The following is a 21,150-nucleotide window of genomic DNA, read 5'->3' as shown; positions in this document are numbered from 1 at the left end:
TAGTCCAATTTAGTTGTGTTGGTCATCAAACACCAAAATCCAAAGTAAATGGGTCAAGGGTCCATTTTCCTTACACCAAGTCGGACATAAGATCACGAAGAAATGAGCTCACAGAGGTGACCGGATGCTGGACAACTCACAAAGATGACCGGACGCTGAGCAACAACGTGACCGGACGCTGGGTGTCAGAGTCCGATCAACATCAGTAAGGTTCCAGAGACTGGTCAGAGTCCGGTCAGTTGCAGAAAAGCGGGATTTCATCATCAACGGCTACTTTCTCAGTGGGGCTTATAAATAGGCCCCCAACCAGCCATTTGAGTATGGTGGAGCTGAGGAAATATATCTAGGGTGTTGATACACCATTTTAGTGATCTCTACTTGCATAGTGCTTAGTGTTTCATTAGGTGATTAGCGTAGGTGCTTTGCGAAGTGCTTAGGTTGATTAGACCACCGCTTATGCGCTTGCTCTAGGTTTTGGCCTAGTGTTTAGTGAGGTTTACATACCTCTTACCACTCGGTGCTTGCGCCCCCATTGTTGTACATCAGAGGGGCTTTTAGTCTTACGAGATCACACCAATCGCGTTTGTCGTGTGGCCGCCACCATGTACCAGAGGGAACAAGGCCCGTGGTGTTTCAGCCGGAAGCTTGATAGTGAAGACGGTGGGGAGCATCCGGGAGAGGCTTGCCGAAAGGCACATCGGAGACCCACTTGCGCGTGGGAAAGGCCCAAGGCTATCCATAGAGTTACCCGACCAGGAGCTTGGCCCTTGCGAGGGACTCATTGCGAGGGGCTCCAACGAGGACTAGGGGGAAGCTTGCTTGCTTCTCGATACCTCGGTAAAAATACCAGAGTCGTCGATGGGAGTTTGCATATTTCTACCTTGCTCTTTAGCTTCCGCATTTACATTGATTGCATTACTCCTTTTACGGTAGAGATAGCAACACACTAGTAAAACTATAGTTGCACATTTAGATAATTTATCTTTTGCATAGGTTTTGCTAAGGTTAGGAAAGATGTCATAGTTTAGAGTTAGAATTTTAAGTTGCCTAATTCAACCCCCCCTCCTCTTAGGCGTCACGGTCCTCTACAACCCTTATTTGACATCATGGAGACACCAATCGTACCATCAATCCTTAGTAACAACAATACATCTCCTAAAAACTTTGGCTCGTGGACCAAAGGATTGTAACAGAACCACACAATTCATGATTTGTCTACAATATTAGAGAGGTGGAAATTTTCTAGGCTTCCAAGATGTGCATTATGCCCTTGTTTGAAATCATGGACTTTGGCTTGTGGGCCAAAGGTATGGAGTAGAAGCACATAATAATTCATAATTTGTGGACAGGTGGAAATTTTTAGGCTTGCAAATGTGCATCTTCCTAGGCCTTGTTTGACATTGCGGAGACACCAATCATACTCGTACCATAAATCTTTAGTAATAATGATAATATATCTCCTAAAGACTTTGGCTTATGGACCAAAGGAATGGAGCAGAATCACATAATTGATGATCTATCATGCAAGAACTTTGGCTTATGGGCCAAAGGTATGGAGTAGAATCACATAATTCATAATATGCCTGTAATATTGGATAGGTGGAAATTATTAGGCTTGCAAATGTGCGTATTCCTAGGCCTTGTTGGACATTGTGGAAACACCAATCGTACTTGTAGCAGCAATCTTCAGTAATAACGATAATACATCTCCTAAAAACTTTGGCTAATGGACCAAAGGAATTGTGCAAAATCCCATACTCCCCCGTCCAAAAATAAAAGACGTTTTAGGGTTGGACACGGGAATTAAGAAGATGTAAAAAGGTGTTGTGCATAGAAAACAAGATGGAGAGAGATAGAGAGAAATAGAGATAGAGATGTACTAGAAAGCAAGGCACGACGTTGCCGCGTCATCCTTGTGGTGGCCAGTGGTGACGTGGGGCGTAAAAGGTTACCTTTTGTATCCCACGACCCGATTTGGATGTTATTGACCATATAATAAATGGGTGTACAAACTGGCATGTAAGAATAGACAGATGATGTTGGTAGAAGTACAGCGTCCTAAGTTTTATGTTCCGCGTCTAAAATCCTGAGGGGTGCAAAAGCTCTTATGTGCCCACAAATAACCTAAAGAAACAATGGAAGACAAAAAATAAGCATTGTTTTGGAACATGGGAATTTTCTCCCCTTGAGCCATTGTTTTAGAAATTTTACAGCGCATCTTCATTTCAAATTCTCTCCCCTTGAGCCATCTCTTGTACAATAGTTAACCATAGAAAGAATTACCACAATTGAACATTTGGAAACAATTCCTTTCTTTAAAACACCAGTGCGGCTTTGTTGCACCCACCACACCCTCCTCGGAGTTAACCCCCTAGAAACTAAGAGCGAAATTTGAATTTATAAACACAATAACAATTGAGAGTGAAAGATTAGTGGCTAGAAGTATATGACATGACTCACCTGACATGTATATAATGTCAAAATGCAGTGGCTTGAAGTATAAAGCAGGATGACTCAGCTGACATATATGTGTATATGTCAAAATGTAATATCCTTATATAAATATTGATCTAAACGAGCTTGTGGAAGGAAGAGAAGAAATGAATCTGTCATGTGATTTGTCATAAATACAGATAATAAGATATTACCGTTAAAAGGTAAAATGCAGAGCTATGTATCAGAAGATGGTATAGGGAATTTGGAGAAAAGGTGCCATGAGAAGGCACAATCTGGTATAGCAAAAATGCAGCTATGAGAATAGAAAGTATATGTTCGTTTAGAAATATCATGACAGTTAACAGGAACATACTGTTCAATGCATTTTTCGTGAACATGCTGAACATTTGATTTCCATGCTTGGTCAGCTTCTACCGGCTCCCCATGTAGATAATGTGACAAAGAGCCAGTACACTGTAAGTTAGAGTTTGGATTAGATTCTCCAAGTATACATTAAAGTTTTGCAAGACCAATCTCAATGACTTGGAAAGGATGACAAAATTCACATTTTTTGGTGCTGACCATGGACCCATGGTTGTTTATTCTGTATTTGTGTTCAAGATCATATTAGCATCTTGCATTTCAAAATATTCAGAAAGGAGTGCAGACAGGAAATGACTCTTACTTTGAGATTGATCATTTGATAGTTTGCCTCTTCAATTCTCTGTTATGGTCATCCATTACATTTGGCTCTCTTTTCAATGTCGTTTGAAGAGGTTGTGTGCTTATTATCTGACGGAACAATACACATTTAAGAGTGGGTCTACAGAAAGTATGTTTCTAAATAACTTCTGAAAAAGAAAAGAAAAAGGAGGCTATTAAGATATAATAGAATTTCACCGGTTTTCGTTTAAGGTCATTGCTGCCACAATCCTAATCTCAAAGGCTGTCAGGAGATTGTGACTTAGATTTCTTGACCCCACTTCTGTTTCCTGGTCCTGATATCTTTGTAACTCAACAAAAAGAAAATCTTGCCACATCAATCGGCACTTATTCTGACAGACCATTAGTTATTAACAATGCTAGAAGTCCAAATTCTGCAAGAATAGAGGTAAGTACCACGGTGCTAACTCTAGGGATGAGGCTCTTGTGACTGCTTACTATCGACTCAAGGTGAGAAGCTGACCTTAAATCAGCAAACAAGGTTGGGGTCAAATAAAGAACCAAGGCATCAATTAGAACTCTGCGAAACAATTAGGCAAGCCATGATGTACCTTGGGAAGAGTAATTTGATTTGTAAATGGCATAGATTTAACCGTTCAAAATATGTGTAAGGGCACATTTGCTGAAACCTGAAAGAAAGAAGCAAACTTGTCGGTCTATCACAACGCGTGCAAGGCAAGATACCAAGGCCTTGTTTAGTTTCTCCCCTAAAGTTTACTCCCTATCTCATCGAATGTCTAAACACATGCATGGAATATTAAATATAGACTAAAAAAATAACTAATTGCACAGTTTGCGACTAATTTGCGAGACGAATCTTTTAAGCCTAATTAGTTTATGATTTGACAATGTGGTGCTATAGTAACACATGTGCTAATGACGGATTAATTAGGCTTAATAAATTCGTCTCGCGGATTACTGACGGATTCTGTAATTTATTTTTTTATTAGTGTCCGAACACCTCCTATAATACCTCATGTGACATCCTATGTGACACCCCAGACCTTTAGTCTGTATTTAAACAAGCCCCGAGATGAGTAGAGAGCGACGAGTGTCCATCATCAAAGTCTAAAGACATTACCTGCAAGATGTGTGGTAGCACGGTAGGGCTGTGTCCAACCCTATCCCACGAATGCAGCTACGAGCGCTACAACATGTGCAGCAATACGACGAACACTCAGTTGGGGTGACCCGTGGTTGGAGATGCAGAGTCGACGGGAGGCAGAGCAGCAGCAATTCCAGCCGCAGAATCCACCGGCACTGCCTCATCGGTGGGCCGCGCCCGCCTTGTCGGGAGCTACGTCTGTGGCTCGGTGTGCTCGGCTCGCTGCGCTGCCTCGCCGGTGGGCGACGCCCGCGCTTTGTAGTCCGCAGTGGCGGTCGCGTCCTGCTGGCCAGGTTGCGGCGCGGCAAGTAGAGGAGAGTGGAGGACAGGGCCGATCCGTGAGCGGAGCACGACGGACCGACATGCGCGGAAGGGAGTGGCGGCGGCGGCGCGAATGCAGGCGAGGTGGGCCATGGGCGAGGCCGAATCGAGAATTCGAGACGAAGCGAGAGGATGCGACATAATTGTTACCGGGCGCGACAGACGGGGACCCGCCCAATCCACGATCGGACGTTCTATATCGCGTCTTGGCCAGATCCAACGGTTCAAGGTCTAACGGGCGACGTTGCCCGATTCGTTAGCCCGCTTTTGGTGCAGGAATCGCTCTATTAGGAAAAAGATACATTGAAAGAAGAGAAATGTGAGTCTCAAGTATTCTAGACAAAATTTGAATCCTATAACGCCTTTTATTTTGGGATAGACAATATTGGAGAGGTGGAAATTTTCTGGTCTTGCAAGACGTGCATTTTCTAAATCTTTGTTTCACATCATGGAGACACGAATGCTAGCATGATCTTAGTACGTGCATTTTCTAAATCTTTGTTTGACATCATGGAGACACGAATGCTAGCATGATCTTAGTACGTGCATTTTCTAAATCTTTGTTTGACATCATGGAGACACGAATGCTAGCATGATCTTAGTGCCGTTCTCCGTTGTCGTGCGGTCGTGTCTTATTACTTGTTAGGCCACCTCGCTTGTCCCTGCCTCGGGCGACTTCACCTGGACACACTCCTCTCTGTCGGCTGTCGTTTCAGTCGACGGCTAGGCCTCAACATGCCGCCGGTCGCGTTGTCCTAACTACTCTCTACTCGTACTTACTCCATGTACTTACAGGATGAGCTACTGTCACGGCGACACACACACACCGACATCGATCGAGACTCGAGGGTATAGCAGACTGCAGACGGCAGGTGACCATGCCGCAGATGAGGGGAACAAAGATTCAGTTGAAAGAAGAACCGGCTAGAATCGCCGATCGCGAGCAGTGACTGGGCCAAAATAATTCACACGTAGGAGGGCTTGCTGAAAGGGGTTTACTAGTTGGGCTCATATGGTCCTCGACTCTTGTTACTTAGGCCATTTTTCCGCACACAGATTTATATTTCTGACGTTATTGGAGTCGAGAATTTTTAGGCTTTTCACGCTGCACAAGTTCTGGCCCTCGAGTTTCAACTCCGAAATTGGAGTTGGAGGCCTTAACTTCTGAGACAGATTATCAAATCTAGTTACATGTCGCAGCGCATAGTCCTGCTTGTAACTTGTAAGGCGCGAATTTGCGAATAATAAATTAATTTAATTCCACATTTCACACGCAATGACACGGTTACACTCTCTTAAACAGGCCTAGCAGGCCGTTGCTGACAACATTTTGACAGGAATGCCGTAGACATGAATTACGACGTTCAAGAACTTGCTCGATCACAGCTACGGGGTGAGCGACGACACTATTATGCACTGGCGGAGCGTGAGGACAAATCAAGGGGGGCCCAATTTCAGGCTAAACTGAATGTCATGCATTTGCATAGTATTTGATCAAGAAACCGTAATCAGACCAGAGTCTGCAACTACTAGCTACTGCAATACAAAGTTGCATGAGCCCTAGCTAGCTAGCTATTACTATTGTGTGTTGTGTGCAGTATGCATCTCATTGTCCTCGAAGAAGCCTTCCAAAAGAAAAGGCAGAAGAATATAGCAGCTTGGTAGTACAGAAAGACAATAAAGCTATGACGGTGAGATGAGACAGTGCATGTAGCCATGCAGAATTGTTGGTGCATGTAGCCATGCAGTGCACTCCGCATGCATGCCATACATGTTTGTAGGTCCTTTGAAAATTAAGCCACGGCAAGGGGGGCCAAAGCCCAGGCCCCCAACGTAGCTCCGCCAGTGCTATTATGCCCACTCTCTGTGTCTACCTAGCTACTGGTGATTCTCCTCCTGGCCGAGCATTCACGAGGGGCTGCAGAGCCTTGACGACGATCGTCATGTTGGGCCTGAAATCGGCCTCGTACTGGACGCACAGCGCCGCCACCGCCGCGAGCTGCACAGAGGCGCACCTCAGAACAGGATCACAATTCACAAGGGAAATGCTAGCGCAGAGGAAATGGGGAAATGCCGTGCGTGTTCAAACTTCAACGGCGGCGTACCTTGGCCACGGCTTTCGGCGGGTAGTCGTCCTTCAGCTTGGGATCCACGCACTGCTTCACTTTGTCCTCGCTCAGTCTCGGAGTGGCCTGAACAAGCCAGAAATTTGTTGATTAATTAGGTGACTGAATTCACGCAGAGGTGCTGCATACGCAGTGAGATGCGAGATTGGCATCTCGGTCGGCCATGGTGGAAAAAAATGGAGAGGAAGGAACCTATACCCAGGTGACCAGGCTTTGCTGACCCTTGGGCATGGTGTGATCCACGGGCTTCCTCCCGGTCAAGAGCTCAAGGAGCACGACGCCGAAGCTGTACACGTCGCTCTTCTGCGTCAGCTGCCCCGTCATCGCGTACCTGATCGATCGACGATGCAAACGCACGTAGAGTCAGCGTCGTTCTAGCAAAGATACATAGAGTCGTGTCGAGAATCCGATGGAAACACTGGTGACGGTGGCGTGCGTGCTTACTCGGGCGCGTGGTAGCCGAACGTGCCGAGCACCTTGGTGGAGTGCAGGCGCGCGGCGGAGTCCGGGGACTGGTTGGTGAGGTTGAAGTCGCCGATCTTGGCGTCGTGGCCGTCGAAGACCAGCACGTTGCTGGAGCGCACGTCGCGGTGCACGATCGACGGCCGCGCCTTCTCGTGCAGGTGCTCCAGGCCCCTCGCCGCCCCGTACGCGATCCGCGCGCGCTGGCTCCACGTCAGAACGGGCCCGGGCTCCGCGCCCTGCACCCCCTTCTTCCCTGCGATGCATGCAATCGACGATGATCATGCGACGCCGTCATGAACTGATTCATTTTGGGCAGGCTTAAATGCTTAATTTTGCAGAAATGCTATACAACACATGCGTGTTTTAGCAAAAAAAAAAAAACACATGGATTTTAGTCCACCAGATAGTTGTCTCGGTTTATCCGCATCCGTCAGATGTGCAGGGGCCACCGGCCGAGGACCTGCCTGCCTGAGGCCATCGGCCGCGCGCGGCGCCAGACGGCCGGCCGGGCAGGCGAGGCGATTACAGCATGCCAAAGCAGGATCTGCAGGGGCTGCGCGAGAATTGATTGCCCCAACGCTGCTACTACTAATACAGAAATCTAATCCGCCCCGTCGTCCTTGCCATTGCCTGGCCGCCTGGGCTCTGGGCTGCAAGCTGCATCTGCATGCATGTACGCCTACGAGAGCTCGTAGCCCTGCGTCGATGCCACGGCGTGCCCTGCGGCCCATCAGCTAGCACACACCACCTAGGCAATGGAACCAACCCTCTGCTTTCCATAAAAAAAAATATTTTCTGTGATATATAGATCTGTAATCTTGTAATTATCTGAAGGTAGAAGAAGGCTAGAGGTAGAAGAAAGATGGAGGCTGTTGGATCTTAATCTTATGGTGCAAAAAAAATTCATGTGTTGGAATTGTATAAAACACATGGTTGTGCAGTAATTTTGTTGATTTTGCGTTGCACTGTACCATAGAGTATGTCGTAGAGGGAGCCCATGGTGGCGAACTGGTAGAGCACGATCCGGTTGTTGAGCTCCAGGCAGTAGCCCAGAATCTGGGTGAAGTGCTCGCACTTGAGCAGCGACACCACGGACAGCTGATTGCATTGCAGTTGCAGTAACCGAGAGGAGGCAACGCGTCAGTATGGGCTATTCAGCCAGGCGTAAATGGGGGAAGGAAGGCGTGCTTTTCGTGTCACCTGTTCGCAGAATTCGGCTTCTGACTGGCCGGAGGAGCTGCCGTTGTCGAACATCTTGACCGCCACGGTCTCCCCGGTGGCGAGCTTGGCGCGGTAGACGCGGCCGTAGGAGCCTTCCCCGACCAGCGCCCTGTCCCCGAAGTTGCCCGTGAGCCGGTTCAGCTCCGACAGCGCCACGGCCGGGACGTCGATGGGCAGCACCTTGGCCGCAGACGCAGCGCCGGTTCTCGGCATGTTCGGCCCTCTCGGCTGCTCTGCACGTACATTATCATTGCAATGTAATGCGCACGGTGAGCTAGCTAGCGATAGCGAGCCATGGCGCCAGCAACAGCAAGCCCCAAACGAGGAGAAAGGGAGAGGGAAGAACCTGGTGCTCGCGGCGGCATCGCGGCCGGGTTGGCGGCGGCCAGCGAGGCGGCGTGGGGCTCGTCCTCCGCGCCGCTGCAACACCACATCCTGAAACCCCGGTGTGCCGGCCTGAAACCTCAGATCCAAGAAGCAGCAGCAATGCAACCACGGCCGGTCGATCCGCGGTTCTGTACGTGCAAATATTGCAATTTGCTCGCAAAGCCGGCCGGCAAGCTTTGGACTAACCGATCTTATATGGCAGAGAAGGGAGGCGAAAGACTTGTGTCGAGAGCGCGCAGACGGACGACGCGATTCCCGGCCGGCGGCCGGCCGCGCGTTGCAATTATTCGCTGTTTGGCCTACGTGCGGCCTGCGCGGCTGAACCTGAAATGCGGTGTTGCTGGCATGTTGCCATGTAACCTTATTTTTCTTCACTTGTGTTTTTCCCTCCTGTCCTCGCTCTCTCATCGAGCCGCAGTGCTTGCCTGCGGACCCTGTGGACGCCAGGGAAAAGATGCGTGCGTTCCATGCGTGCGTTCTCTGCAGGACACTCGCGTCAGGACACTCGGAACGCAGGCATCTTTTCCCTCCAACGCGAGTGTCCTGGTGCCTGTTTAGTTCCTAAAATTTTGAAAGTTTTTCAAGATTTTCCGTCACATCGAATCTTTAGACGCATGCATGAAGCATTAAATATAAATAAAAAAATAAAACTAATTACACAATTTAGACGAAATTCACAAGACGAATTTTTTAAGCCTAATTAGACTATGATTGGACATTAATTGCTAAATAACAACGAAAGTGCTACAGCACCATTTCCCAAAATATTTCGCCAACTAATCAAGCCCCTGGACAAGAACGCACGCATCTTTTCCCTCCAGTGTCCTGCCAGACAAACGCAAGCGCGAAAGTTTGTTTACTTGATCTACTTTATCACTTGGACTGACAATGATATCCTGGAGACAGAGAATTAAGTATTTTACAAGCACTTCCGTTAGAAACGAACTGCTGCTTCAGTTATCGACCGGTCGGTACGGTGATAGAAGGCGCATGGTGCGCTCAGACATGCAGTAGTATATGGCCAACTGAAAACAGGTGGTCAGAGTCAGGCTGGTAGCCCACGTTCCCGCCGCAGCTTCGCTCCCGGTCCGACGTGCTCCCATGCTAACCCCACGTCGTTAACCGCAACGCATTGACCATGCTAATGCTAATTGCCTGGAGTAGCACTATCGCGCAAATAGAGTCGGACCTGTCTTCCGTCGAGAAACCAGCGCCACATTAGTCAACTTAACAATACAATGCATATTGCAGCGTTAAACAGCAATCAGTTCAGAAGGAAGGAGTCTGCATCTGCTCATGTGTTACTACTGCCATGCCAATGCGTGTCCGATACAGAGACAATCAGACAACAAACTGAGCCAACCAAAACCATGGTCAACTCACAACGTGCCATCAGAGAATGCCAGAATGGGGCGCCTTTGTATGTACAGATAACAGATGAATGTACAGAAGTTAAGTCATGTCCCAAGCCCTGTTTGTGTTCAACCAGCACATTGATGCATACATGAGTTAAAACATGACCGCATATATCTAGGAAAAAAGACAGCAATCAAATTAAATCCTTGATAGCAGAGTAGAGGCATGTGAAAAGTGGAGATGTCTATATATTCAGCAATATATACAGAAAGTGGAAGTACGAATGTAAAATCAAAACTTAGTACAGTACAATGAGAAATATAAGCATCGCAGCTAGAGTGAATGTGGGAAACATATATACGGATCTTTGAAGTTAATAAGTGTCCAAGGAAACATGGCGCGCCGTCCAGTTCCTGACCTTCACAACTCAAGCTGCCTTCTTGCCCTTGTATTTGCCAGCACATATGACATATACAATCAGGTTCAGAAAACTGAGGCCAGCAAGGAGCCAGAAGAAGTAATCAAGATGCCCTTCGTTCAAGTTGTCAGGAATCCATCCAGGGTTACCTCCCCTTGTAGTAAAGTACGCGACCATTGTCAAAATGAACGTGCTGAGATAGTTCCCGCCCGCAGTAGTGAGAAGATTAAGTGCGCTGCAGAGGCTCCTCATGGCGTCTGGTGACTGGTCGTAAAAGAACTCTAGCGCTCCAATGAATGTGAAAATCTCCGATAGACCAATCAGGAAATACTGAGGGATTTGCCAGAATATGCTCAGTGGGACTGGGACATTCTGATCCACCAGGTGTGCTTCCCTGGCAACTGCTAGCCGCTTGATTTCGAGGACTGCAGCGACTGACATAGCTATGATGGAAATTACCAGGCCAATGCCCATCCTCTGCAACTCTGTAAAGCCCCTCTCATTGCCAGTGAATCTCCTGGCTATTGGAACCACGATGTAATCGTACATCGGGACACATATGATGACACTTAGAGTGTCAAAAGTAGATAGTGAAGCTGGAGGAATCTTGAAAGAACCCAAGGATGGGTCAAGCACCATCCCTTGTTCCACGAACATTGTCGACATCTGAGCATATACAGCAGAAAACACTATTGTTGTTGCCCAGACAGGGAACATTCTTACTAGTATCTTCAGTTCTTCCACCTGGGTCACAGTGCATATCCGCCATGGGTTGTTGAAGTCAGCCGTTTTCACATCAACTTCGGTAACTGTAGCAGCCTTGTCTAAACATCTGAATAAAAAATCGGTTCAAATATGTTAGGCTCTTAGCTTCCACACAATATGGGAAAGAAGGCGATCAGCTATCCCAAAACAAGTCATAAATATTCATTCATCTATTAGGTAAAATAACAGAGTGAAAAAAGGAGTATGTGTGCTTACAAGTTACAATTTAGTATATAAACATAAATCCTGAAAAGCAAAAATCAGGAACTGATGCGGAACTAGTAAAAGAACTATTTTCAGAAGTAACCAATTAAAATTTTGTTCTTGACTATGGTGCTCTGCTAGGTTATACTATAAATATATTATTTCTCTATAATTCATAACCACTAATGGTAAGTAATTCCTCCAAAACTATACACTCCATGCACTAATTGTATATGCTGTGAGCATGCACCGAATGGCTACTCTCTGATGCACTAGACATATGTGTTGCAAGTATGTACCGAATGGCATACCGTACCAGGCTCATATGACTAGGTGGATCAAGAGACATCCAATTATAAGTAAGCAGAGAGGACATCAAAATTATTTTGCCATTCCCATCAGTATATGAGGTCTATTTCTGCATTAGGTTGATTTTTCTCCAAGAGTAACTTTCTGCTTTGTTTATGTTACATTCCAAGACAGATGTGTTGAAAAACAAATAATACCGAATTGGGAAGTTGATCAATCACAAAGGTATAATGTGCTGACTTAATGAAAGAATGTGAACGCTGAAGTATGTCTAATTGAGTGTCTGATCCAAGAACAGAGTATGAGGAAGCTATCTGTCAGGCCTAATGCCTTCTTTACTTCTCAACGAATTCCTGTTCATGGGCAGATAGCGGACGCTTTCCTATGCAAAGAACTCTGTTCCGTACAAGCGCCATAGCAACATCAACTACTATTCTTTACTAAGGAATAATTATTCGCAGTTTCTGAAGTATGACAATCAATCATATTATTATCTTTATCTCATACAGCTTCACAATCTATCTCAGTTTATAGTTGCTTTTACTATCATCTCATAAGATGGCATACCTGAGTTCATCTGTGTGCTCTATTTGCCGACTCCCCTCAATTGTTGATACCCCATTAGGTAGCTCATACAAGAGAGAGCTGTCCTCTGGGACAGGCACATTCCACTTGCGCAAAGAGACAACAATCACCTGGCATACTCGTGTAATAGGACTACCTCCTGGTTTTTGGAACCTATAAAGTGATGTGCCAGAGAAGAAGCTTATGATTGCCAGCCCCATGAATACAGTCGGAATGCCAAAGCCCAGTCCCCATCCTACATTGTCTTGCACCCAAACCAGAAAGCTGCTTGATATGAGAGCACCAATGTTTATTGAAAAATAGAACCAATTAAAGAAAGAACCCTTCTGAATCCGCTCAGCTGGATCTGTATCATCAAATTGATCCGCTCCAAAGGATGAGACGCACGGCTTAATTCCACCAGTACCCAGGGCAATCAGATAAAGGCCAAGAAAAAAGACAGTATACTGAAAAGGGCTTGCTGGTGGGCAAACGGATCCTTCACAGGATGGAGGCATGAGCATAGGAACTGATGCTGAAAGAGTCAGTATTGACATCCCCTATAAAATTAAAAGATGATGTCAAGTTAAATAATAACAAACTAACAGGGTTATTCCAGGATTAGTTGATTGTAGCACTATGTATATGGGCTAAACATGAATTAAGCAAAAGCCCGTATTCTACTACAAAGAATTTGAGGGCCTATTCATTAGTCAAAAAAGGAACGAATTACTCGCATGTCCCTTTACAACAGTGTTACCATGGGACTTCAGAGCAAAGATGACTTACGAGGAAGTATACTGTGGAGAATGTTGCAATTGTCCAATACCTCCCCCAGTATGCATCAGCCAGGATTGCTCCAATAAGCGGAGTCAAGTAGCAAGTTCCCTGCCATGTAGTCACATTGCTAGCAGCAGAGGCATTGCCAGCATGTAGCTTTTTTGTCAAGTAAGTAACAAGGTTCGTGGAGATGCCATAATAGGCCAGTCGTTCACAGCATTCATTACCTAGATTAACCTTAATAGTTAGTTGCAGGTTATGGGGGATTAAATTGGAAGAGCACACGTAGTGAATTTACTCTGGACAATACCTAATATGAATGGACATGCCTTCCATCTACCAGTTCTTTCCTTGACAACAGGATTTCCAGAAAAGTCAACTGATCCATCTCCAGTGTACACTACTTGGTTGGATTCCTGCAGCCAAGATCATATTATTACTCTGAAACAAATAGCACAAGTACAAAAAGCCGAGAGCACTTTGATAATGTATGGGAATCATAATACATTGATGCACAGGCTTTACTTTCAACGGTAATGTGCAAAAGGAAGCAACTATAGCGATATGCTGGTACTAGCAATATGCCTAACAGCTTAGGATATCAAAAGTGAAGTGCCCTGGAAGACATGGTGCTTTTCAAGCCATTAGTTGAAAGAACAAAGAACCAATGAGATAAATTGTTTAGGCTCAGCTATGTATAGCAAGCAATATATCCAAAATAAAGTGAACAAAAAGAGTAAAAGCTTTTAATTAACACTGCAATTGCCAATTGCAACACCAAATTGTACTCATGACTCCATGACCATTATATATAATAACGCACAAGAATTATGCCTAAGTCATCCAACCAAAGTAACAGCTACTGAAATCTCGACTTAGTGGAGGTCCCAAGCTATCCTTAAGAATCGCGCACTAAATTAATCAGGTTGTTGAGTTAAAGCCTTCTAAATCCCGTGCGCCAAGGCGTGATTTTTCCTAAAATAGGCTACCAATCTGACCGACACATCCAAGAAATCTAAACACAAGTAGACAGAGCCTCTCTAAGTAAGGAGGAAAGGCCAACCGGAGGGAGAGTGGAAGTGGTCGAGCCAACTAACCTCCGGAGCGAGGAGCCCTTCCTCCAGCGCGACCGCCTCCGCGCGCTCGGCGCCGGCCATGGACCGTTCCCAGCGACGATGCGGTAGGGGCAGCGAAGTCTAAGAACACGCCTGATCGGAGCAAGAACAGTTTTTTTTTCTATCCTGTTTTTTTTTTTTTTGGCGAGGAAGCAACAACGGCCGGTCCAACTCCAAGGTGGAATCGCGGGAGTGGTATTTATGGAAGTCGACTGGAGTAGCTTGTAGATCTGGGAGGGGCGGAACGAGTGAAGGATACGGCAGAAGCCAGGAAAAAAAAATAGGAGGACCTAAACAAAAGAAAAGATATTTTTTTATCTTCTTAACTTTAGCTTCTTCTATCTAATATATATATATAATTTTAAAAGAGAATTTAGAGGGCTCCATGTGCCTAGGATCGGTAGGAGGGCTAGCCCCGCTGCTTTGTTGTTCCTGTTCCTTTCCCGGTGGTCTGTTAATTTTGGGCTCTGCCTCTTCTGGAGCTAAGGTTGGTGCCGGAATTGGAGTCCGGGTGCGGCAGTGCGGGGTAGTTGGCGTTGCAGAATAGGGCAACTATGCGTGGGTGTGGGTGAAGGGGACTGTAGGAGACGGGCAGACTGCCAAGTAAATTTATAAACAAAGTTTACTGCAGATGATCGTAATTGTGCTTTTACTCATGCATAGTATTCTTTACCGGTTCCGTTGGAGGTCAGCGGAGCCTCCGGGTTTTTTTTCTCATTGTTTGTTAATACGCTAGATGTGACGCCTTTTGTATTTGAGAAAATTATAAATTTAGGACTTCACACAATACGCTTCGCAAATATAGGACTTCAAACATCTTCGTAAAAATAACCTTCGAAATGTTGGCTTCTTGATTTCCATGATATTTGGTGTATTAAGACTATTTTCTCATCTAAATACATGTATTTGTTCCAAAATAATCCTATTACCCTTCAGTCATTTAGACGATGATTTGGAAGCCTCCAGCGTTGGATGTGTCTGGGCTAGCCGCCTGCCGCCGCCAAGGGCAGGCTGACTGGCCGCCTTGGCTGGCTGGCTGGCTTGCCTGGATTAGCATTCCTCACAAATATGGAGTGGGTTCAAGATGCTTTGATATATATATTTCACAAGTTTCACTCCGTCGGGATGCACTCAAAACAATATCATTGGACACCATTGATGATCGAGTTCTGAACCTGAAATGCAGCCGCAGGTTTTAGATTAGACTCGGTCACCATAAAATGCACAAGTTCATATATAATAAAAATTAACCAAAATGACCATATGCAATAACAAATTCATGATTTTAGCATAAACAAGTTCATCTCACGAAACCATAAATTTGTTCTAATCGAGTTCCATCGCATATCAATTAAAGCATAAGTTTACATCTCTTCACAAATAAAGTCATTCATCTCATAAAACCATAATTTTGTTTCAAATGATACGAGTCATATGAAATAAACTATAAGTTTACATCTCATCACAGCTAAAAAAATCATCCAATAAGATCAATATGTGTCTCCACTATCTGTAGGCTATCCCAATCAACACTTTGCACATGATCTACTTCGGACCAAAACAAGTGAAATCAATTTTAATACCATGACCCTACTCATAAATAATTAACACCGAACATTGTACTCTATTGCCGGGGGAGGAGCAGTGGGCAACAACGTTCTCGTTAGGGCTAGGGCATTGGACATGGCGTCGGTACGAGCAATCGCAGCGGCCTCCGGTGGGGCTTAATCAATCATGCCGTCGGGTTTGGGTGCGGCCAGGCCTGAGGTCGTCGTGTCCAGGAGAGAGGCCGGCACGGCCCGCCCTTTTGGCGTCGGGGTCAGGGGTTACGGAGGGAACGGCGGCGGCGGGTTGGGGATGGAACAGCGTCGGGGGTTAGGGCATCGGGAACATGAACGATTGGGCAGATGGAACGTCGAGCAGATGAAACGATCAATGATACGTAATACCAGAAGGGTAAAAGGGCCACTTTGGGGGAACAAATACATGTATTTAGATGAGAAAAGAGTCTTAATATACTAAATGTCATAGAAATCAAGAAGCCAACGTTTCAAGAATTATTTTTACGAAAATGATGTTTGGAGTCTTATATTTACGAAGCAAGTGCTAAATCAGAAAATTTCTCTTTGTATTTGGCCAGTGCGTTCCTTGTTGTCGTGCCATCAACGGGCCCCTAATAAACCTAAAAAAATCCCAGCAGTGGCGAATCCACGTATCCACTTTAGACTGACTGACTGAGGGATAAGAATTCTTTTATTGCTTAGAAAGCGCACAAAGAGACGCAAAAGAGCATAAAATTGCGGAGCCGTTGCTCACCCATGCACGGCACGGCAGATTCGAGAGCTCAGACTTCAGACTTTCTCAGAGGGCCTACCCTTCACAGGCAGATTCCTGCCTTGAGAGCTCAGACTTCAGACTTCAGACTTTCTCAGAGGGCCTACCCTTCACAGGCAGATTCCTGCCTTGAGAGCTCAGACTTCAGACTTTCCCATAGGGCTTACCCTTCACATTAAAGCTGAAAACGGTACGGATATTTTCCGAGCGTATTTGAAACCAAATCCATTTAGAGGAGTTGAGATCTGTCCGTATCCAAGTCCGGATATCCAACATCCGATACCGTATCCGTATCCGAATACTCAAATCGCATATTTATGACGTCGATATCCAATCGTATCCTATCCGACATAGTTGACACTATCCATATTCAAATTCGAATCCGAACAGAAATATGAAAACAAATATAATATCGATGATATCCGTCCGTATCCGATCCGTTTTCATCCCTACTTCACATTCCTCAAGTGGGTCCCCCGCGACGGTGAGACATCTAGCTAGAAGCCATCATTGCTGTCAATCAAACAAATCAACAAACTACTGTACCAGCCGGCAGCCGCCGGCCACCTCAGCGCTCTCGACAACACAGCCCAATGGGCCATAGCCTATTTTGTTGCGCTTCGGCCGTTAGGGAGGTTGGAGTACAAATGGGCCTGCATCGGATCACCAAACCGGACCCAGAAAGCAACTTGGGACGAGAGAAATAACAGCCCCTCCAAAAGCATCCTTATACTCTTATTACTAGAATAGAGATTTAGTTTAAAAAAAGAATAGAGATTTGGTGGGGGAAAAACCAAGTAATTACTTCTTTAATTAGATCTCCAAATATAACAATTCTCAAGTTTCAATTTAAAGCTAACATATGATGGATAGCAGGGTTGCATTCTACCCTGACGCCTCTCCGACCCTCCCCGGCTCCCCTCGTCCTGCCCCTCCCTAGTCACACTACCCCGGTCCCATGTGGCAGAATTGCCCAATTTCTAATCTCAAGTGTATTTGTCAGCCGTTTGACACTAAGTATATAAGAGACCAAGTTAAACTCACTACACTGTCGAGCACACCCATATTTCCACTAGGATCATAAGTGAGAAGACAAAACTTTAAAACATCAAAATCATTTTTTTCATTACATGCGTGTCCGATATAGAGAGCCAACTGAACCAAACCAAAAACACAATGATGTGCCATTAGAGATTGTCAGATCGGGGTGCCTTGTATGTACAGAAGGTAACTCCTGTCCCAAGGCCTCCTTGAGTTCAACTAGCACATTAATGCATATACAAGAGTTAAAACATGACCACATAAATCTAGAAAGAAAAACAGCAATTGAAATCCTTGATCGATAATGATACAATTAACATGTCCAGACGCCGGGAGTCCCTCTGAACGCCACGTGGTCTCACGCTATCCACTTATTGTATCCACCGCACATAAAAATAATATTCGATATCTCTCCCTCAAGTGGCCACTCAGACTTATCCTCTCACTCTTCCGTTCCATCTCATCTCTCTCTCCTCTGTCTCCGTGAAATCACATAGCGCCATTGCCTCCTTCCTCCATCCAAGCCGACCATGCCTCCTCCCTCAGTTCCCGCGGCGTTTGCCTGGCCTCCTCCCCAACCCCAGCGCCGACGAGATGCCTTGCCGCTGTAGGGGGCGTCGCCGGGATGCCTCGCCGTTGCAAGGGGGTGCCGCGCGCTGCCTGGCGATGGCCGCCGGCGCATGCGCCGAGGGGCCTTAGGTCGTCCCCGGCCGAGCCAAGGCCACCGATGAGCACGGCCGATGCTGGTGGTTATTGCGCGCCGCCGGCTCCCACCGTGATGGCTGGAATTGATCGGCCCTGGCCTTCCCTCCCCTCTGTTGTAAATGTATGTTTCAAGTGTTTTAGTGCTATGTTGCAAATGTTTTATGTAGATGTTGCAAAAGTATATCAGGATGTTGCATATGTTGCAGTAACTATACACATGTGTTACAAGCGTCTGTTCCAAATGTTTCATCTATTTTTCATATGTATGTTGCAAGTGTATTTATTTGGATGTTGCATACGTTTCACACATATGTTGATAGTGTTTTATCTAGATGTTACATATGTTTTGCAATGACTTTTCAAGTATTTTCAGGTTTTTTTTTTCAAGTGTTTCAGACACATGTTTCAAGTGTTTCATCTGTTTTCAGACGTATATTGCAAATGTTTTATCTAAATGTTTTAAAAGTAGATCGGGTGTTGCACATGTGCAATGGCACCGGTGGCCGGCGGACAGCGGCCTGCCGCAGGGCTTCGGCTCCTACCTCGCGCAGCGCGCCTCGCCCTCTCCTCTCCTTTCGCTCCCCTCCCTTCCCTTCCCTTTCCTTCCCTCCATCTCGCCATGGTAGCTCGAGCTCACGTGGGGAAACAGAGGGGCGCAGACGGCCCCGCGTGTGGGCGGGCGGCGTGGGCGGGGCAAGTTGTCCGGCCGTCGGCGCGGAATCCGAGCAGGCAGGGCACACAACACGAAACAGGAGCGGGAAATAGAGAGCAGCCGCGGACGTCCGGAGCTCTAGACGCCGGCGTCCGTCCGAACGTCTGGGCGCTAGCACTGCCCATCCTTGATAGCAGAGTAGAAGCATGTGAGATTGTGTACATTCAGCAACTTCCAATAGGCAAAGTACATAAAAAAATAGAAGTACGAATGTATAATCAACTTAGTATCCCAGTACAATAAGAAATAGAAGCTATGCAACAATTACAGATCGTTGTTTCAGCTAGAGTTAATGCAGTGGGAAACATATATACAGATTTTTAACTGAGGCGTCCACAATAACATGGCACGCCATCCAGCTACTGACCTTAACAACTCAAGCTGCCTTCTTGCTCTTGTATTTGCTAGCACAGATGACATAAACAATCAGGTTCAGAAAACTGAGGCCAGCAATGAGCCAGAAGAAGTAATCAAGATGTCCTTCGTTCAAGTTGTCAGGAATCCATCCAGGGTTACCTCCCCTTGTAGTCAAGTATGCAACCATTGTCAAAATGAACGTGCTGAGATAGTTCCCGGAGGCAATAGTGAGAAGATTAAGTGCGCTGCAGACGCTCCTCATGGCGTCCGGTGACTGATTATAAAAGAACTCGATCGCTCCGATGAATGTGAACACCTCCGCTAGACCGATCAGGAAATACTGAGGGATTTGCCAGCATATGCTCACTGGGACTGGGATGTTCTGATCCACCAGGTGTGCTTCCCTGGCAACTGCTAGCCGCTTGATTTCAAGGACTGCAGCGACTGACATAGCTATGATGGAAATTACCAGGCCAATGCCCATCCTCTGCAACTCTGTAAAGCCCCTTCCGTTGCCAGTGAATCTCCTAGCTATTGGAACCATGATGTAATCGTACATCGGGACACATACAATGACGCTTAGGGTGTCAAAAGTAGATAATGACGCTGGAGGAAACTTGAATGAACCCAAGGATGGGTCAAGCACCATCCCTTGTTCCACAAACATTGTTGACGTCTGAGCATATGCAACAGAAAACACGATTGTTGTTGCCCATATAGGGAACATCCTTACCAGTATCTTCAGTTCTTCCACCTGGGTGACAGTGCATATCCGCCAGGGATTGTTGAAGTCAGCCATTTTCTCATCAGCTTTGGTAACCGTAGCAGCCTTGTCTAAACATCTGAATCAAAAATCAGTTCAACTATGTTACGCACTTAGCTTCCGCACAATATGGGAAAAGAAGGCGAACATCTATCACAAAACTAGTCACAAATGTTCTTGTATTAGGCAAAATAACAGAGAAAAAAATGGCTAGTATGTATGCTTAGAGCATCACCAAGAGTATCCTATTTTTTTCCTCCTAAAAACATGTAGTTTTGCAACTCCTAAAAAGATATTGGTAGAAAAAAAGAAGGTCATCTCCGAGAGTTTCCAATGATCCACTCCTAAAACATAAAAGACAATTTTACATCAAGAATCATATACTGTTTCTAAATTATTGTAACCACTTTTATATATTTTCTCTCGTACATTTGCATCAGGAACTCTTTCCTACTTCTTATAATTTTGCACACCCTTCCACCTTTAGATTGACTGACCGGCGACGGATATGCACCGTATCCGCGCGCCCGCTACTACGCGTAAAGTTACGCGTAACGGGGGAGGATTTTTCAAGTGCCTAAATTTTAGGAGTATGGATTAGGAGTTGTTGGAGATGTGTTTTTTCTCATCTCGTTAAAAACCAAAGATTAGGAAGGAAAATAGGATCCTCTTGAGATGCTCTTACAAGTTGCAATTTAGTATATATACCTAAATCCTGACCTGAAAAAATCAGAACTGATGCGGCAACTAGTAAAAAAAAAACTATTTTCAGAAGTAACTAATTAAAATTTTGTTCTTGACTATGGCGCTCTGCTAGGTTATACTATAAATATATTATTTCAATATATTTCGTATCCTCTAATGGTAAGTAATTCCTCCAAAACTATACACCCAATGCACTAACCGTATGTGCTGCAAGCATACACCGAATGACCACTCTGAT

General features: G+C 45.7%; 3 protein-coding genes across 3 annotated transcripts in view; all 3 read right to left on the bottom strand.

Annotated features, from left to right (window-relative positions):
- Window positions 1-6,455: 6,455 nt before the first annotated feature.
- LOC136519563 (probable protein kinase At2g41970) lies at window positions 6,456-8,831 on the bottom strand. The gene is made up of 7 exons (XM_066512949.1): window positions 8,744-8,831; window positions 8,377-8,630; window positions 8,148-8,274; window positions 7,156-7,429; window positions 6,910-7,042; window positions 6,691-6,777; window positions 6,456-6,584 (listed from the first exon to the last, which is right to left on the bottom strand). The coding sequence occupies exons 1-7, from the start codon at window positions 8,829-8,831 to the stop codon at window positions 6,456-6,458; spliced, it is 1,092 nt and encodes a 363-aa protein (XP_066369046.1).
- Window positions 8,832-10,315: 1,484 nt separating this feature from the next.
- Window positions 10,316-14,479, bottom strand: LOC136519553 (protein NRT1/ PTR FAMILY 8.3-like). Its single transcript, XM_066512944.1, has 5 exons — window positions 14,278-14,479; window positions 13,491-13,596; window positions 13,190-13,407; window positions 12,404-12,960; window positions 10,316-11,390 (listed from the first exon to the last, which is right to left on the bottom strand). The coding sequence occupies exons 1-5, from the start codon at window positions 14,335-14,337 to the stop codon at window positions 10,568-10,570; spliced, it is 1,764 nt and encodes a 587-aa protein (XP_066369041.1). The 5' UTR covers window positions 14,338-14,479; the 3' UTR covers window positions 10,316-10,567.
- Window positions 14,480-19,283: 4,804 nt separating this feature from the next.
- Window positions 19,284-21,150, bottom strand: part of LOC136538168 (protein NRT1/ PTR FAMILY 8.3-like) — a 36,966-nt gene continuing 35,099 nt past the window's right edge. The window contains exon 5 of the mRNA XM_066530147.1: window positions 19,284-20,286. Within this exon, the coding sequence (XP_066386244.1) occupies window positions 19,464-20,286 (823 nt within the window). The 3' untranslated portion in view covers window positions 19,284-19,463. The remainder of the gene's footprint in view (window positions 20,287-21,150) is intronic.

The sequence above is a fragment of the Miscanthus floridulus genome, chromosome 2, assembly GCF_019320115.1.
Source record: "Miscanthus floridulus cultivar M001 chromosome 2, ASM1932011v1, whole genome shotgun sequence".
Classification (NCBI taxonomy): Eukaryota; Viridiplantae; Streptophyta; class Magnoliopsida; order Poales; family Poaceae; genus Miscanthus; species Miscanthus floridulus.
Note: the sequence above shows the minus strand (reverse complement) of the source record. Positions and strands in the feature narration are given on the sequence as shown.

Excerpts from the sequence above, each read along its gene's own strand:
- LOC136519563 (XM_066512949.1), bottom strand. The coding sequence starts at position 8,831 with ATGTGGTGTTGCAGCGGCGCGGAGGACGAGCCCCACGCCGCCTCGCTG. Across the intron at positions 8,631-8,743 it reads GATGCCGCCGCGAGCACCAG|AGCAGCCGAGAGGGCCGAAC; the intron begins GTTCTTCCCTCT and ends ATGTACGTGCAG. Across the intron at positions 6,778-6,909 it reads AGCAAAGCCTGGTCACCTGG|GCCACTCCGAGACTGAGCGA; the intron begins GTATAGGTTCCT and ends TGGCTTGTTCAG.
- LOC136519553 (XM_066512944.1), bottom strand. The coding sequence starts at position 14,337 with ATGGCCGGCGCCGAGCGCGCGGAGGCGGTCGCGCTGGAGGAAGGGCTC. Across the intron at positions 13,597-14,277 it reads AAGGGCTCCTCGCTCCGGAG|GAATCCAACCAAGTAGTGTA; the intron begins GTTAGTTGGCTC and ends TCTTGGCTGCAG. Across the intron at positions 11,391-12,403 it reads GAGCACACAGATGAACTCAG|ATGTTTAGACAAGGCTGCTA; the intron begins GTATGCCATCTT and ends TTTTTTATTCAG.